Source organism: Salvelinus fontinalis, chromosome 7, assembly GCF_029448725.1.
Source record: "Salvelinus fontinalis isolate EN_2023a chromosome 7, ASM2944872v1, whole genome shotgun sequence".
NCBI classification, from domain to species: Eukaryota; Metazoa; Chordata; class Actinopteri; order Salmoniformes; family Salmonidae; genus Salvelinus; species Salvelinus fontinalis.
Genome location: NC_074671.1, coordinates 31,367,090 through 31,384,702, shown reverse-complemented (window position 1 = coordinate 31,384,702; position 17,613 = coordinate 31,367,090). Strand labels below are relative to the sequence as shown.

Genomic DNA, 17,613 nt, shown 5'->3' with positions numbered 1-17,613 from the left:
CTTTTTTTTTTACAGATTTCTCTATAGAATGAATACAGACATTTCTCCTGATTGTAAAAGATGTACCTCTGAAAGTGGAACTTACTGTATATGCATGTATTTTGGAGTTGTAGAGAGATGATCAGATTTTGGCAATCCATACACACTGCTGCACAGAACATACTAGATGTACAGTTTGATATGACCCGGTGTCTCTATCTTCTTAATGCCCAACAGGACTTTGTTCTTGATCCAGACAGAGAAAATGTGTTTAGGACTATCACATACTATCACTACCTACTGTGGGCTTCTAATTCCTCTCCTACATTTAACATGTTGATTTTCTTCTTCTTGAAAAGCTCACTTATAACATCTGCAAGAGACAGCCCAGGTTTGATAGATTGGTCTCCACTACACAACTATATTTCAAAACTGGACAGAGTGAATGGGGTGATTAGAGAAATGTGTGTATATACTGTATACTGTATATAATGTTGTGTAAGGTGCTGCAAAACAAATTCCTTGCTCGTTGTCTTAGCTAAAGCTGGAAATAGCTATGATCACAGATAGTGCTGCTGCAAATATGTTATTTTTTTGTTTTATTTATTATATTATTTATGTCTACCACATCTGAATGTGGAATGTGTTTTGTTTAAAACTTTAAATATTAAAAAAAAAAAAAAAAAACATAGTGTAAGAACACTTTAAAAGCCTCAAAGGATAAAAATATGCAACTTTCAAAACAAGTTATTTTTGGCTATCCACAGCAGTCAACTAGCTAGCTAGGTAGCTGTTACGCTTTCTAGCACATTCACTCATTTGTTTGTAAACAATTAACAAGCCCGTTAGCTACAACTTGTTCTTGTCAAAAATGTCAGAGTAGCTAGCAAGCAACAAGATGTGCCAAATAACAGTCTAAAAACCACTTGAGGACTAATAAATCAGATCAAGTCGCATGGCCAAGAATCAGATTTGTATCTGATTTCAAACCACCTACAAAAGTGGTTTGAAATGTCGATTGAAATATCTGATTCAATGTGCTTTTTTGGCTATTCAGACTGCAGGAAAAAGAACAGCTTCCAATCAGATATGCAAAAAAATGGGCTTTAGAACCACAAGGAACTCAAGTGAAGACTTTTTTTAACTACAGCATGCAATTTGTGTTTGTCCGATTGGAAGTGAACAGTTGACCTACTGATGTCAATGTGGACTGTTTTCGGTTGAGTCTCAGAGCAGTGACGGGCATCTCTTTAGGAGGTACAAGTGTGGTTTGATAGCAGAAACACCACTAAACCAACCATCCCTCAGAAAGGCTCACCAGACAACAACATCAATAAACCATCACATATAAAGATTCTCTCTGGCACTAATTGGAAGAGTTTTGAATGAGTTACCTATAGGTTTGCAAAAGAGGGAACTTTCCCCAAATTCCCTGTTTGTCCAGAAATCCTGATTGGAGGATTCCCCAATTTCCTGCTTATTCCCTCCTGATTCCAGGAAACGTCCAATCTGGGATTTCTAGAAAACCTGGGAATTTTGGGAAAGTTTACCAGAATTTTGCAAGCCTAGTTACCTGGAAGGGCTTGGCGCTGTTGAGGTAGAGAGTTTTCCTGTGCCACAGGTTGCCCTGGTCGCCATAGCGCACCCACAGCATGTGACCGTGGCCGGGCTTGGTGGTCCTCATGTACACGGCCAGGCGGAACACATGAGACCCAAACATGTGGTAGTGGAAGCGAAACACACAGGGGTGGCGGGGGCCTGTGGCGAGGCTGGGCATTCCGTTACCACGGTTCAGGGTAGGCTGGAACACTGGGCTGACCAGCACAGCCGTGTCCTTAAACTCCTGGGGGGCAGAGGACTCGATGTACAGGTAGTGACCGTTGACGTTGCCCAGGGTATGGTCCTTCCAGGGGCCAGTTTGGAGGGTGGGCGTTGGGCCCTGGATGTGCGTCCAGTCAAAGATGTCACCTCCCTTGTGGCTCTGCTCCTGGGTCCAGCTACACAGTCCCTGTTCAAAGTCACAAATCAGCTCCGCGGCTGAGAGAGGAAGAGATGGAGAGGAAGACAATATTGACAGAGAGAAAGAGTTTTCCTGTTATCGTCCCACAAAATATGGTGCTATAAGAGCCAAGTGCTTAGCCAAAACATTCATATTTTGTTGTATGTTCTAGTATCTCACACATATACTGTACATTCTATTTTGATTGTATGGTTGCCCATGTGTCTGTCTGTGTGAGTATGACTCACAGCAGTCCTCCTCGTCCGAGCCATCCCCACAGTCGTCCACCAGGTCACAAAGCTGCAGGTGCTCCACACATGCCCGGCTCCGCAAGCAGTGGAAGTGGGTGTGGCTGGGGCACTGCCCCGCCTCCACGGCTGGGGGCAACAAGCAGTTCTGGAAGCTGATGTCATCCAGGGCGGAAACTCCATCAAACACGCCCAGGCTGAGCTTAGCCAATAAGAACTGGAAGGGCTGAGTGATTCGGCCCAGCTGCACCGTGACCCGGTTCCAGTGGTTCCCTTGGTTATAGAGGGTTTGCCACAGCACGGTGGTGTTGTCCATGCCAGCGATACGCAGGTACATTTCTGCAGCCCCCACCGAGATGCCTGAGTTATAATGCCTGGGTGTGTGGGGGTAGAGAGGGATAATAGTTTGCGTCCCAAATGGCAAACTATTCCCTCTATAGTGCACTACCTGGCTCTGGTCAAAAGTAGTGCACTATGTAGGGAATATGTTGCCATTTGGGACGCAATCATTACATACTACTGGTACATAACAGCCATTTGACCAGGCTGATTTGCAACCCATCACAGTTTTCTGTTGAAGTGTACTTCATTTCTTGAGATGAGGTAATGATTTGTCCAGGAATGATAATGTAACATGCCAGACATTAAACGTGAACATTTCTGCTTGCTCTGGAGAAAATGAAATTGATAAACCCTTGAACTGCAATTTTCTGACAAATGTAGCGATTCCAATCATCCAAAGGAAATACACCATCTGTCTTCTGACAGGGATGTTAAACAGCCATAAAAGTGTCATAATGTGACCGATTCAGATGCACGTCTCACTACTGACTGAAGCTACGAAATGGGATATGCTCATAGAGCAAAAAGAGAGGGAGAGAGAGAAGAGCTAGTGAAATACTGCACTTGAACATCTATAACTCAAATTGGCAGTTTTAAACAGCAGAGCTTTAGATAGGCATGTGATATATCTACAGACCAATGAGTTCAGGAGAAATTCAGCTTTATCTCAATTCATGCCTATTTTCTTGAGAGAGACAGCGGTAAATATGTTGTATGTACCACAATGTCATGGTGCCCCATAGAGAAAGTGAGCTACTGCACTGAGATAATCACAAGCTATACTCTGAGGCACCCCAGTGTGGAAATAACATCAGGCCCATTACTGAACCATGAGGAATGGAATCTTCTAATGGCGTTTGTAAGATAACAGGGTCATCATCCTCACCAGAAGGTCATGGTGCACCCAGAGGCTGACTGGCGGTACTGGGGGCCCCGGAGAAAAGCCTTCTGGGAAATACTGCTACTGTTCTTCAAGACAAACATAAAGTGGCCTGCAATGAGAAGGGAAAGCTTTTCAAAACCAGAGGCAGAGGAGAACTTTACAACAGCATAAAAACCTGAAAATAGCAGAGCTGAGAGAAATGGACGGAGAGAAGGAAGGAGGGGGGAGAGAGGGAGGGAGGAATATAAAAAATATATCCCATATTAAAAAAAACATGAGGAAGAAGCCATAAACGTACAACAATTAACCTGACTACAAAAAATATATATATTTGAAAATGCAGAGGAGGAAGTGCACATAACGTTTGGGAGTGGGTGAAATACTGAGCAGAGGTGTGTGGTTTTTAATACCAGGCGGGGGAGATGTCGATTTCCCCTCTATTATTCAGATGGCTGAGAAAGCGTTTCTCTCTCTCCAGACGCCGCTGCTCTCTCCGGCTCTGTACTTACAGAATTACCAGCCGGGGCATTTTCTGAAGAAGTGATTGATTTAATCTGTGAGTAATATTATTTTATTCTGCCTCTTATTTCCAAACCGACAGTATCGAGCCGACACCACACAGCCTCTTATCGGGCAATCACACCTCTGTGCTTATTCCATTAGCTCGCTCTGTGGGGGGTGGGGGAGATAACTATTTTCAGACCGCAGTCGCGGTGTTGCCTAGCTCTGGTTCAAGGTGCTAGGTGCGATTTTCTGACACTGATGCTGTTAGGAAGCAGCACGTAACACCCTGGACCAGAGCTAAGTGTTACTCTGCTGTGTTTGGAGTGTTGTGTGGTCTTGTGTTGACAGCGACACCTCCCTCCTACCCTGGCTGCTGTTGGTGGAGTGGTCCAGAGGAGGGATCTGGCCCTGGTGGTCCAGTGGTACGGTCACTGCTGAGCCCCTGACCCAGTCGAAACCATCGCCCTGGGCAAAGCCATACTCATGCCAGCCACAAGAGTCACTCTCAAAGTCACAGAAGGAGCCTGGGTGAAGAGAGAGCATAAGTAAGTAAGTGTATCTCAAGCTTGCTTGTGTTATTCTCTGGGATTTCGGTGTACTTTTTAAACTGTAGTAACGTTTTACCGCAAAATAAATCAACAAGACAAGACAATGGATTCAATGGCATCTAGCAGAGGGAGGGTCAATGCCATCTACGTTCCAGTCAATGCATGGATTTAAATGCTTTCCTACGGTGAAATGCAATAGGAATGGAACTGACCCCCTTTCTGGGCTCTTGACTAATTCATAGCTTCGACTACATTGTACAATGAAGAAGTACTCTTACATCAAACGTCAAAAACCTGAAAGATCAAAACGTGATCATTACTGATATAGCCTACAACTGTAGCAGAAAAAATGATGATAATTGAAACTACAAAAAGACAGAAGCTTGAGCACAGCACCTGGGATACGCCCAGGGATGTTTATGGGATTTGGAGTTTGGTGTGTTTGTTACTTGGCATTTTTGGCAACAGGGTTCTTACGGCAGCTGGCTTCATCCTCCCCGCCAGGACAATGTGGGGTGAAGTCACACACCTTGCCCTCCTCAATACACTCCCCACTGACACAGGTAAAGGAGGAGGGGGGGCACAGAATGACTGGGGACAGAGGAACACTGTTATCTGGGTCTGGGAATGAAAGCAGATAAAGAACATAGAAAGGAAGGAATACACATATCACATGACAAGACAATGCTATTACTGGTAGCAGTACACAATGTGGACTAGGGACAGTGTAGAGGCCTTTCAGACAGTGTCCCAAATGGCATCTTATCCCCTATATAGTGCCCTACTATAGGCCCTGGTCAAAAGTAGTGCACTACAGTGACTTCAGAAAGTATTCACACCCCTTGACTTTTTCAAATTTTGTTGTGTTACAAAGTTGGATTAAAATTGATTTAGTTGTAATTTTTTGTCAACGATCTACACAAAATACTCTGTAGAGCTTTGAGGGCACTAAGTTGTTGAACACTGAGCTGTAGTCAATGAATAGCATTCTCACATAGGTGTTCCTTTAGTCCAGGTGGGAAAGGGCAGTGTGTAGTGTAATAGAGATTGCATCATCTGTGGATCTGTTGGAGCGGTATGCAAATTGAGTGTGTCTAGGGTTTCTGGGATAATGGTGTTGATGTGAGCCATGACCTGCCTTTCAAAGCACTTAATGGCTACAGACGTGAGTGCTACGGGTCGGTAGTCATTTAGGCACATCGGCTGCGGAGAGCGTGATCACACAGTCTTCAGGAACAGCTGGTGCTCTCATGCATGTTACAGTGTTATTTGCCTCGAAGCGAGCATAGAATTCTTTTCAGCTCGTCTGGTAGGCTCGTGTCATTGGGCAGCTCTCGGCTGTGCTTCCCTTTGTAGTCTGTAATGGTTTGCAAGCCCTGCCACATCCAACGAGCGTCAGAGCCGGTGTAGTACAATTCGATCTTAGTCCTGTATTGATGCTTTGCCTGTTTGAGGGTTCGTCGGAGGGCATAGCGGGATTTCTCATAAGCTGACGGGTTAGAGTCCCGCTTATTGAAAGCAGCAGCTCTAGCCTTTAGCTCAGTGTGGATGCAGCTTGTAATCCATGGCTTCTGTTTAGGGTATGTAAGTACGGTCACTGTGGGGACGACATCATCGATGCACTTATTGATGAAGCCAATGACTTATGTGGTGTACTCCTCAATGCTATCAGAGGAATCCCAGAACATATTCCAGTCTGTGCTAGCAAAACAGTCCTGTAGCTTAGCATCTGCTTCATCTGACCACTTTTTTATTGATCTAGTCACTGGTGCCTCCTGCTTTAATTTCTGCTTGTAAGCAGGAATCAGGAGGATAGAATTATGGTCAGATTTGCCAAATGGAGGGCGAGGGAGAGCTTTGCATGCGTCTCTGTGTGTGGAATATAGGTGGTCCAGAGTTTTTTTCCCCCTCTGGTTGTGCATTTAACATGCCGATAGAAATTTGGTAAAACGGATTCAGGTTTCCCTGCATTAAAGTCCCCGGCTACTAGGAGCTCCGCCTCTGGGTGAACGTTTTCTTGTTTGTTTATGGTGGAATACAGCTCACTCTGACTGTGGTGGTATGTAAACAGCTATGTAAAATACAGATGAAAACTCTAGGTAGATAGTGTGGTCCACAGCTTATCATGAGATACTCTACCTCAGGCGACCAATAGCTCGAGACTTCCTTAGATAGTGTACCAGCTGTTATTTACAAAAATATATAGTCCGCCGCTCCTTGTCTTACCAGACGCCGCTGTTCTATCCTGCCGGTATAGCGTGTAACCAGCCAGCTGTATGTTGATAGTGTTGTCGTTCAACCACGACTCCATGAAGCATAAGATGTTACCGTTTTTAATGTCTCGTTGGTAGTTTAATCTTCCGCGTAGCTCGTCAATTTTATTCTCCAAAGATTGCACGTTTGCTAGCAGAATGGAGGGAAGTGGGGGTTTATTCGATCGCCTACGAATTCTCAGAAGGCGGCCCGCCCTTTGGCCCCTTTTTCTACACCTCATCTTCACGCAAATCGCGGGGATCTGGGTCTGTTCCCGAGAAAGCAGTATATGCTTTGCGTTGGGCTCGTCAGAGTTGTTAAAGGAAAAAATGATTCTGCTAGTCCATGGTGAATAATCACAGTCCTGATGTCTAGAAGTTATTTTCAGTCATAAGAGACAGTAGCGGCAACATTAGGAACAAAATAAGTGAAAAAATAAGTTACAAACAAAGGAAATAAACAAACAAAAAACACAAAAGGTTGGGGACACACATAAAACATCTGCCTTCCTCTACGGCACCATTGATACACCATCCAAAATGTAATTAATGACTTCACCATGCTTAAAGAAATATTAATTGTCTGCTTTTTTATGTTTACCATTCTACCAATAGGTGCCCTTCTTTGCAAGGCAACCTCTGTGGTCTTTGTGGTTGATTCTGTGCTTGTGATTCACTGCTCGACTGAGGGACATTACATATAATTGTATGTGTGGGGTACAGAGAGGAGGTAGTCATTCACAAATCATGTTCAACACTATTATTGCACACAGAGTGAGTTCATGCAACCTATTATGTGACGTGTAAGCAAATGTTTAGTCCTGAACTTATTTAGGCTTGCCATAACAAAGATGTTGATTAGTTCTTGACCCAAGACATTTCAGCTTTTCATTTTTTTATTTATCTACATTTTTTAAACATAATTCCACTTTGAGATTATGGGGTATTGTGTGTAGGTCAGTGAGAAAATTCATAATTTATTCCATTTTAAATTCAGGCTGTAACACAACAAAAGTCAATGAGTCAAGGGGTGTGAATACTTTCTGATGGCACTGTATATAGGGAATAGGGTGCCATTTGAGACGCAGACTTCGTGATTCAGACAGAGCTCTATGTTATGTCTTGTACACATGCAGGCACTAACAGCCATGATATCTATCCCGTGCACGTTTTTCATAAAGCTCCACTCATGGGAAATCACTGTGCACTAAAGAGAGCTACCCTTAAATCAAGTCTTCATCCTCCATAAGAGTAAGTACATTATGTTGTTATGGCAGAGAGGATTTTGATTGGACCATGAAGTGATGAGAACCAATGGGAGCGTAGAGTTATTTAGATCAATATTGAGCCGTAGACTCTATCTCTTAATTGGACTGAAATTAAATTCTGGCTTTTATATGAGAAGTATTGGAAACACGATTAAATAAAATAGTCCAATTTTCAGATGGGTTCTGGCTGGATATTGAAAAAAAAAGGCCTCTCTTCTCATTTCTTTGAGTAAGAACAGTTACTCACAAACATTGGAAAACTTGAAAAACAGAATATACAGACATGTACAGGAAGCTCATGCATAGTTCCTCTGTTGCACTTGGATACTGTGGACTATAGTGCCGCCTGTGAGTTGTATCTATTCGAAATACAGTGGGACCATCAGGCTGTGTTTTAGAACAGACGGCAGGTCTATGGTAGCCTGGCAATCCAGACCGCATGGTACAACGCAAGCTGTCTACTTTGAGTTTTATATTAGTCAGGCTACATAAATGTACAGGAAGGTCATGCTTAGTTCCTCTGTTGTACTTGGATACTATAGACGAGTGGTTCTCAAACCTCTGCTCTGGAACCCCCAGACTATTCACAATTTGTTGTAGCCCTGATCTAGCTCACCTGATTCACCTAGTCAAGGGTCGATGATTAGTTGACAAGTTGTATCAGGTGTGCTAGCTCTGCAATAAATCAAATACATGGAGTGGCAAGGATCCCCTACAGGAGAGGTTTGAGAACTACTACTATACACTATAGTGACTGTGTTGTATATGTTTGAAATAAAACCATACGGTTCTGTTTTGGAGGAGGTATCAAGTCTATGGCCTGGCCCTAGTATCTTGTGAATGAATGGGGTAAAAAATAAAATGTCCCTTCCCCTTGTAGCCTTCGGTAATAATGACGCCTATCTTCTGGATCGACTCCAGCAACATGAGTTGTGACTGACAGAGAGATCCAGGCTGCGTACCAAATACCCCAAATACCACCCTATTCCCTACATAGTGCACTACTTTTAGTAATGCATTATGTAGGGAATAGGGTTGCAGAGATCCAGACTGAGGAGCCAGCAGCTAGAAAGACACCCATTCAGTTCCTCTCCAGAGCCCCAGACAAAAGAACCAAGAAAATCACTGGAACGGGTCAAAATAATTAATTTGGAGCAGCGTGTTCCACACACACATGCCCACCCACCCACCCACCCACTCACTCACTCACAATCATCCAAAAAGACAAGACATCCAAATCCCTTTAAACACACACAAAAGTACACGAGCATCTACCTAAGCAAAGTGGGTTTGTGTGTGTAAGTGTATGTATATATGTGTGTGTGTGTGTGTATGTGTGCATGCATGTGTGTCCCTTTAGAGATACACTGAGTGTACAACACATTAAGAACACCTGCTCTTTCCATGACATAGACTGACCAGGTGAATACAGGTAAAACCTATGATCACTTATGAACCCGAATTTGATTCAGGGGACGGGAAGATTTACAATAACCTGTTTCTGTCATGTTTCATCCTGTATCCATGGTTTCCGTTTAATCGTGGGGTATTATTTATGGTTCTAAGCCTATTACTTGTGACAAAGCACTGTATTTATAACCGTTGTGGGGAAATATTTAACTGCTGCAAATTTGCAGCCGAACTGGAGGGGAGATGAATAATAAAGAAGCCAATGTAACTGAACAAAATGACACGTGGTTAGATATAAAAGACGTGAGCTACATATCCAAAAAGGATTTTCTTGGCTAAAAACACAATAATTAGTTTCTAATCTGTTGTGTATTCCTATTAGGCGAAACTGTAATATAGAGTGCATTCGAAAAGTATTCATACCCCTTGACTTTTTTCACATTTTGTTACGTTACAGCCTTACGCTAAAATTGATGAAATCGTTTTTCCCCCCTCATCAATCTACACATAATACCTCATAATGACAAAGCAAAAACAGGTTTTTAGAAATACAGGTCGCAGTGGTGGGTAGTTCAGACAAAACGGATAGCATTGTGATAGACTGCATCCAATTTGCTGAGTAGAGTGTTGGAGGCTCTTTTGTAAATGACATCACCGAAGTCAAGGATCAGTAGGATAGTCAGTTTTACAAGGGTATGTTTGGCAGCATGAGTGAAGGAGGCTTTGTTGCGAAATAGGAAGTGGATTCTAGATTTAACTTTGGATTGGAGATGCTTAATGTATGTGTCTGGAAGGAGAGTTTACAGTCTCGCTAGAAAGCTAGGTATTTATAGCTGTCCACATATTCTAAGTGAGAGCTGTCCAGAGTAGTGATGCTAGTCGGGCAGGCGGGTGCGGACAGCGATCGGTTGAAGAGCATGCATTTCGTTTTACTAGCATTTAAGAGCAGTTGGAGGCCACGGAAGGAGTGTTGTATGGCATTGAAGCTCGTTTAGAGGTTTGTTAACACAGTGTCCAAAGAAGGAGCCAGATGTATACAGAATGGTGTCGTCTGCATAGAGGTGGATCAAAGAATCACCCGGCAGAAAGAGCGACATCATTGATATATACAGAGAAAAGAGAATTGAACCTTGTGGCACCCCCATAGAGACTGCCAGAGGTCCGGACAACAGGGCCTCTGATTTGACACACTGAACTCCTTCTGAGAAGTAGTTGGTGAACCAGGCGAGGCAGTCATTAGAGAAACCAAGGCTGTTGAGTCTGCTGATAAGAACATGGTGATTGACAGAGTCAAAAGCCTTTGCCAGGTCGATGAAGATGGCTGCACAGTACTGTCTTTTATCGATGTAGGTTAGGATATCGTTTAGGACCTTGATCGTGGCTGAGGTGCACCCATGACCAGCTCGGAAACCGGATTGCGTAACGGAGAAGGTACGGCAGGATTTGAAATGGTCGGTAATCTGTTTGTTCACTTGGCTTTCGAAGACAGGCAGGGCAGGATGGATATAGATCTGTAACAGTTTGGGTCTAGAGTGTCTCCCCCTTTGAAGAGGGGGATGACCGCGGCCGCTTTCCAATCTTTAGGAATCTCAGACAATACAAAAGAGAGGTTGAACAGACTAGTAATAGGGGTTGCAACAATGGCAGTGGATAATTTTAGGAAGAGAGGGTCCAGATTGTCTAGCCCAGCTGATAGAGATCCAGATTTTGCAGCTCTATCAGAACATCAGCAGTCTGGATTTGGGTGAAGGAGAAGCGGCGGGGGGGGCTTGGGCCAGTTGCTGCGGGGTGTGCAGAGCTGTTGGCCGGGGTTGAGGTGGCCAGGTGAAAAGCATGTCCAGCCGTAGAGAAATGCTTATTGAAATTCTTGATTATCGTGGATTTATTGGTGATGACAGTGTTTCCTAGCCTCAGTGCAGTGGGCAGCTGGGAGGAGGTGCTCTTATTCTCCATGGACTTTACAGTGTCCCAAAGCTTTTTGGAATTAGTGCTGCATGATGCAAATTTCTGTTTGAAAAAGCTAGCCTTTGCTTTCCTAACTGCCTGTGAATATTGGTTCCTGACTTCCCTGAAAAGTTGCATATTGCGGGGACTTTTCGATGCTAGTGCAGTACACCACAGGATGTTTTTGTGCTGGTCAAGGGAAGTCAAGTCTGGAGTGAACCAATGGCTATATCTGTTCTTAGTTCTACATTTTTTGAAAGGGGCATGCTTATTTAAGATAGTGAGGAAAGCACTTTTAAAGAAAAACCAGGCATCCTCTACTGACGGGATGAGGTCAATATCCTTCCAGGATACACAGGTCAGGTCGATTAGAAATGCCTGCTCGCAGTAGTGTTTTAGGTAGCGTTTGACAGTGATGAGGGGTGGTCGTTTGACCGCGGACCCATAACGGACGCAGGCAATGAGGCAGTGATCGCTGAGATCCTGGTTCAAAACAGCAGAGGTGTATTTAGAGAGCAAGTTGGTCAGGATGATATCTATGAGGGTGCCCATGTTTACGGATGTGGGATTGTACCTGGTAGATTCCTTGATAATTTGTGTGAGATTGAGGGCATCTACCTGTAACGGCGTTCCTCTCTCTCTTCATAAGAAGAGGTGGAGTAGTGATCGAGCCAAGGCGCAGCGGGTTGTGAATACATGATGATTTATTAAATAAACAAAACAGACAAAGACGAAAACGAACTATACTTGATATAACTAACAAAATAACAAAACGATGTAGACAGACCTGAACAAACGAACTTACAAATACACGAAGCACGCTGACACAGGAACAGACTACATAAACGCACGAACAAACCGAAACATTCCCGTATGGTGTAACATCGACACAGACACAGGAGACAATCACCCACAAACAAACAGTGAGAACACCCTACCTAAATATGACTCTTAATTAGAGGAGAACGCAAAACACCTGCCTCTAATTAAGAGCCATACCAGGCAACCAAAACCAACATAGAAACAGATAACATAGACTGCCCACCCAAAACACATGCCCTGACCTAAACACATACAAAAACAACATAAAACAGGACAGGACCGTTACAGAACCCCCCCCTCAAGGTGCGAACTCCGGGCGCACCAGCACAAAGTCCAGGGGAGGGTCTGGGTGGGCAGTTGACCACGGTGGTGGCTCCGGCTCTGGACGCTGTCCCCACACCACCATAGTCACTCCCCGTTTCTGTCTTCCCCTCCCAATGACCACCCTAAAACTCACATCCCCTAAATAAACGGCCAGCACCAGGAGAAGGGGCAGCACCGGGACAAGGGGCAGCACCGGGACAAGGGGCAGCACCGGGACAAGGGGCAGCACCGGGACAAGGGGCAGCACCGGGACAAGGGGCAGCACCGGGACAAGGGGCAGCACCGGGACAAGGGGCAGCACCGGGATAAGGGGCAGCACCAGGATAAAGACCAGCACCGGGATAAGGGGCAACACCGGGACAAGGGGCAGGTCCCGGCTGATATACTCTGGCAGATCCTGGCTGAGGGACTCTGGCAGGTCTATGCAGACTGACGGCTCTCGACGCTCATGGCAGGCTGACGGCTCTCGACGCTCATGGCAGGCTGACGGCTCTCGACGCTCATGGTAGGCTGACGGCTCTCGACGCTCATGGCAGGCTGACGGCTCTCGACGCTCATGGCAGGCTGACGGCTCTCGACGCTCATGGCGGGCTGACGGCTCTCGACGCTCATGGCGGGCTGACGGCTCTCGACGCTCATGGCGGGCTGACGGCTCTCGACGCTCATGGCTCGCTGGCGGCTCTCGACGCTCATGGCTCGCTGGCGGCTCTGGCAGATCCTGTCTGGTTGGCGGCTCTGGCAGATCCTGTCTGGTTGGCGGCTCTGGCAGATCCTGTCTGGTTGGCGGCTCTGGCAGATCCTGTCTGGTTGGCGGCTCTGGCAGATCCTGTCTGGTTGGCGGCTCTGGCAGATCCTGTCTGGTTGGCGGCTCTGGCAGATCCTGTCTGGCGGGCGGCTCTGGCGGCTCCTGTCTGGCGGACGGCTCTAGCGGCTCCTGTCTGGCGGACGGCTCTAGCGGCTCCTGTCTGGCGGACGGCTCTGTAGGCTCATGGCAGACGGGCGGCTTTGCAGGCTCATGGCAGACGGGCGGCTTTGCAGGCTCATGGCAGACGGATGGCTCAGACGGCGCTGGGGAGACGGATGGCTCAGATGGCGCTGGGGAGACGGATGGCTCAGATGGCGCTGGGGAGACGGATGGCTCTGGCCGGATACGGCGCACTGTAGACCTGGTGCGTGGTGCCGGAACTGGAGGCACCGGGCTAAGGATAAGCACCTTCCTACTAGTGCGGGGAGCAGGGACAGGGCACACTGTATTCTCAAAGCCCACTCTATACCTGATGCGAGGTACCGGCACTGGTGACACCGGGCTGAGGACAAGCACATCAGGATTAGTAGTAGGAGAAGATACAGTGTGTTCAGGGCTCTGGAGACGCACAGGAGGCTTTGTGCGTGGTGCCGGAACTGGAGGCACCGAACTGGATACACGCACTACAGAGAGAGTGCGTGGAGGAGGAACTGGGCTCAGGAGACGCACTGGTAGCCTAGTGCGTAGTGTAGGCATTGTAGGTACTAGGCTGGGGCGGGGAGGTGGCGCCGGAAATACCGGACCGTGGAGGCGTACTGGCACTCTTGAGCATTGAGCCTGCCCAACCTTACCTGGTTGAATGCTCCCGGTCGCCCGACCAGTGCGGGGAGGTGGAATAACCCGCACCGGCCTATGTAGGCGAACCGGGGAAACCATGCGTAAGGCCGGTGCCATGTATGCCGGCCCGAGGAGACGCACTGGAGACCAGACGCGTTGAGCCGGCCTCATGACACCTGGCTCAATACCCAATCTAGCCCTACCAGTGCGGGGAGGTGGAATAACCCGCACTGGGCTATGCACTCGTACAGGAGACACCGTGTGCTCTACTGCGTAACACGGCGCCTGCCCGTACTCCCGCTCTCCACGGTAAGCCTGGGAAGTGGGCGCAGGTCTCCTACCTGCCCTTGACCCACTACCTCCTAGCCTCCCCCCAAGAAATTTTTGGGAATTACTTACGGGCTTTTTGGGCTTCCGTGCCAGACGCGTTCCCTCATAGCTCCGGTTCCTCTCTCCAGTAGCCTCTGCTCTCCCCAGTGCCTCCAGCTGCTCCCATGGCTTTTCGGGCTTCCAGCCACGTCTCCTTGCTGCCTCATCAAACCACCACTCCTGGGCTTTAGCTGCCTCCCTCTCTTCCTGAGAGCGGCGATTCTCTCCTGCCTTAGCCCAGGGACCTTCTCCATTCAATATCTGCTCCCAAGTCCAGAAATCCTTGTTTTCCTGTCCCTTACTCCAATTACTCCGCTGCTTGGCTCTGGAATGGTGGGTGATTCTGTAACGGCGTTCCTCTCTCTCTTCATAAGAAGAGGTGGAGTAGTGATCGAGCCAAGGCGCAGCGGGTTGTGAATACATGATGATTTATTAAATAAACAAAACAGACAAAGACGAAAACGAACTATACTTGATATAACTAACAAAATAACAAAACGATGTAGACAGACCTGAACAAACGAACTTACAAATACACGAAGCACGCTGACACAGGAACAGACTACATAAACGCACGAACAAACCGAAACATTCCCGTATGGTGTAACATCGACACAGACACAGGAGACAATCACCCACAAACAAACAGTGAGAACACCCTACCTAAATATGACGAGAACGCAAAACACCTGCCTCTAATTAAGAGCCATACCAGGCAACCAAAACCAACATAGAAACAGATAACACAGACTGCCCACCCAAAACACATGCCCTGACCTAAACACATACAAAAACAACATAAAACAGGACAGGACCGTTACACTACCTTAGATTGTAGAATGACCGGGGTGTTAAGCATTTCCCAATTTAGGTCACCTAACAGTACGAACTCTGACGATAGATGGGGGCAATCAATTCACATATGGTGTTCAGTGCACAGCTGGTAGCTGAAGGGGAGTCTATAACAAGTGGCAACAGCGAGGGACTTATTTCTGGAGATGGATTTGTAAAAGTAGAAACTCGAACTGTTTGGGCATAGACCTGGATAGTATGACAGAACTCTGCAGGCTATCTCTACAGTAGATTGCAACTCCACCCCCTTTAGCAGTTCTATCTTGATGGAAAACGTTGTAATTGGGGATGGAAATTTCAGAATTTTTGGTGGCCTTCCTAAGCCAGGACAAATGAGAGCACCTGGGGACACACAGGGCCTGGGTTAACCTCTACATCACCAGAGGAACAAAGGAGGAGTAGGATGAATGTACGGCTAAAGGCTATAATTACTGGTCGTCTAGTGCGTTGGGAACAGAGAATTAAAGGAGCAAATTTCTGGGCGTGGTAGGATAGATTTAGGGCATAATGTACAGACAAGGGTATGGTAGGGTGCGAGTACAGTGGAGGTAAACCTATGCATTGAGTGACGATGAGAGAGTTTGCATCTCTGGAGATGCAAGTTAAGCTAGGTGCGGTCTCCGTATGTGTGGGTGGTTGGACAAAGGCGCTATCTGAGGCATGTTGAGCGGGACTAGGGGCTTAACAACAGTATACAAGGCATATTGACATTAGAGAGAGGCATAAAGTAATCACTGGTGTTTATTGGGAGAGCTAAGACAACAATGGGTAAGACAACAACAGGTAAACAGCTAAGACAACAACAACGGGTAAATGGCGATAAATGGGCAGAGAGGGTCAGTTAGCTACACACAGGACCTGAGTTCGAGGCTGGGGCCGACAGATAAACAAAATGAATTACCGTGTTAATGAACAGTCCAGCAGGCATCAGCTGTGTAGCCTAGTGATCATAGGGTCCAATGAGCAGCAATAGATGAAACAGGGAGCCATTCGGTAGTCGTTACTACGCTAGGCGAGCGGGAGACACAGCGTTCAGAAAGCTAGCGGGCCGGGGCTAGCAGATGGGTCTTCACCGACATCCACAACGCAGTTGCCCGGGTGAGAGCACATCGGCCGAATTACGTCAACAGACCAGCAGACCAGTCGTGATGGATCGGCGGGGCTCCGTGTCAACAAAGGGTCCAGGCCTATTGGCAAAGAGGTATTGTAGTTGGTGTACTTCGTTTGTTAGCCGGGAGATGGGCCTAGCTTGAGGCTAGCTCGTGGCTAACTGGTGCTTGCTTCTGGACAAGGGCGTTAGCCACAATAGCCACTCGGTAGCAGCTAGCTGTGATGAGCCGGTGTAATGGTCCAGAGCTTGCGGCAGGAATGCGGTAAAAAGCAGTCCGATATGCTCAGGGCTGATATCGCGCTGTGCAGACTGGCAGGTATTATCCAGGGCTATCCGGGCTAAAGCGGCTGGCGTCTGAGCTAAAGGTAAAGACCACTAGCAGTGGCAAACAATGACTAAATAGCTAGTAGCTAATTAGCTGGCTAGCTACTGATGGCTAGCCTCTGATGGAGGTTCCAGTTAAAGGTTAAAAAAAATAGCAGATCCATACCACATTGGGTGAGGCGGGTTGCAGGAAGGTATATTTAATCCGAAAATGGAAAAAAGAGACTGAAATATATTGTAATGTATACAAAAAAAACGAAACAAAACTGAATATTTACACAAGACAAAAACAAACACGTCTTACTGCTACGCCATCTTGGATTCATCCCCACAGCAATGATGTCGCCACCAACATGCTTCACCGTAGGGATGCCAGGTTTCCTCCAGACATGATGCTTGGCATTCAGGCCAAAGGGTTCAATCTTGGTTTCATCAGACCATGTGCCTTTTACTGAGGAGTGGCTTCTGTCTGGTGACTCTACCATAAAGGCCTGATTGGTGGAGTGCTGCAGAGATGGTTTACCTTCTGAAAGGTTCTCCCATCTCCACAGAGGAACTCTGGAGCTCTGTTTAAATGACCATCAGGTTCTTGGCCACCTCCCTGACCAAGGCCCTTCTCCCCCGAATGCTCAGTTAGGCAGGGCGGCCAGCTTTAGGAAGTCTTGGTGGTTCCAAACTTCTTCCATTTAAGAATGATGGAGGCCACTGTGTTCTTGGGAACCTTCAATGTTGCAGAAATGTGTGGGAGGGCTTCAGCGAGATGTTGCTTTTTAAAGTGCATGCTGTCCATACCATCAATGTGGTTTCTAAAGCATCTTAAACAGACAGCAGCACCAGCAGAGACCGAGAGAA

General features: G+C 46.7%; 1 protein-coding gene across 1 annotated transcript in view; it reads right to left on the bottom strand.

The window, feature by feature from the left end:
* malrd1 (MAM and LDL receptor class A domain containing 1) overlaps nt 1-17,613 on the bottom strand; it is a 132,021-nt gene that overhangs the window by 94,647 nt on the left and 19,761 nt on the right. Inside the window, exons 6-10 of the mRNA XM_055929156.1 lie at nt 4,981-5,124; nt 4,321-4,479; nt 3,455-3,560; nt 2,227-2,600; nt 1,553-2,016 (exon numbers count right to left, since the gene is read on the bottom strand). Of these exons, the coding sequence (XP_055785131.1) occupies nt 1,553-2,016; nt 2,227-2,600; nt 3,455-3,560; nt 4,321-4,479; nt 4,981-5,124 (1,247 nt within the window). The remainder of the gene's footprint in view (nt 1-1,552; nt 2,017-2,226; nt 2,601-3,454; nt 3,561-4,320; nt 4,480-4,980; nt 5,125-17,613) is intronic.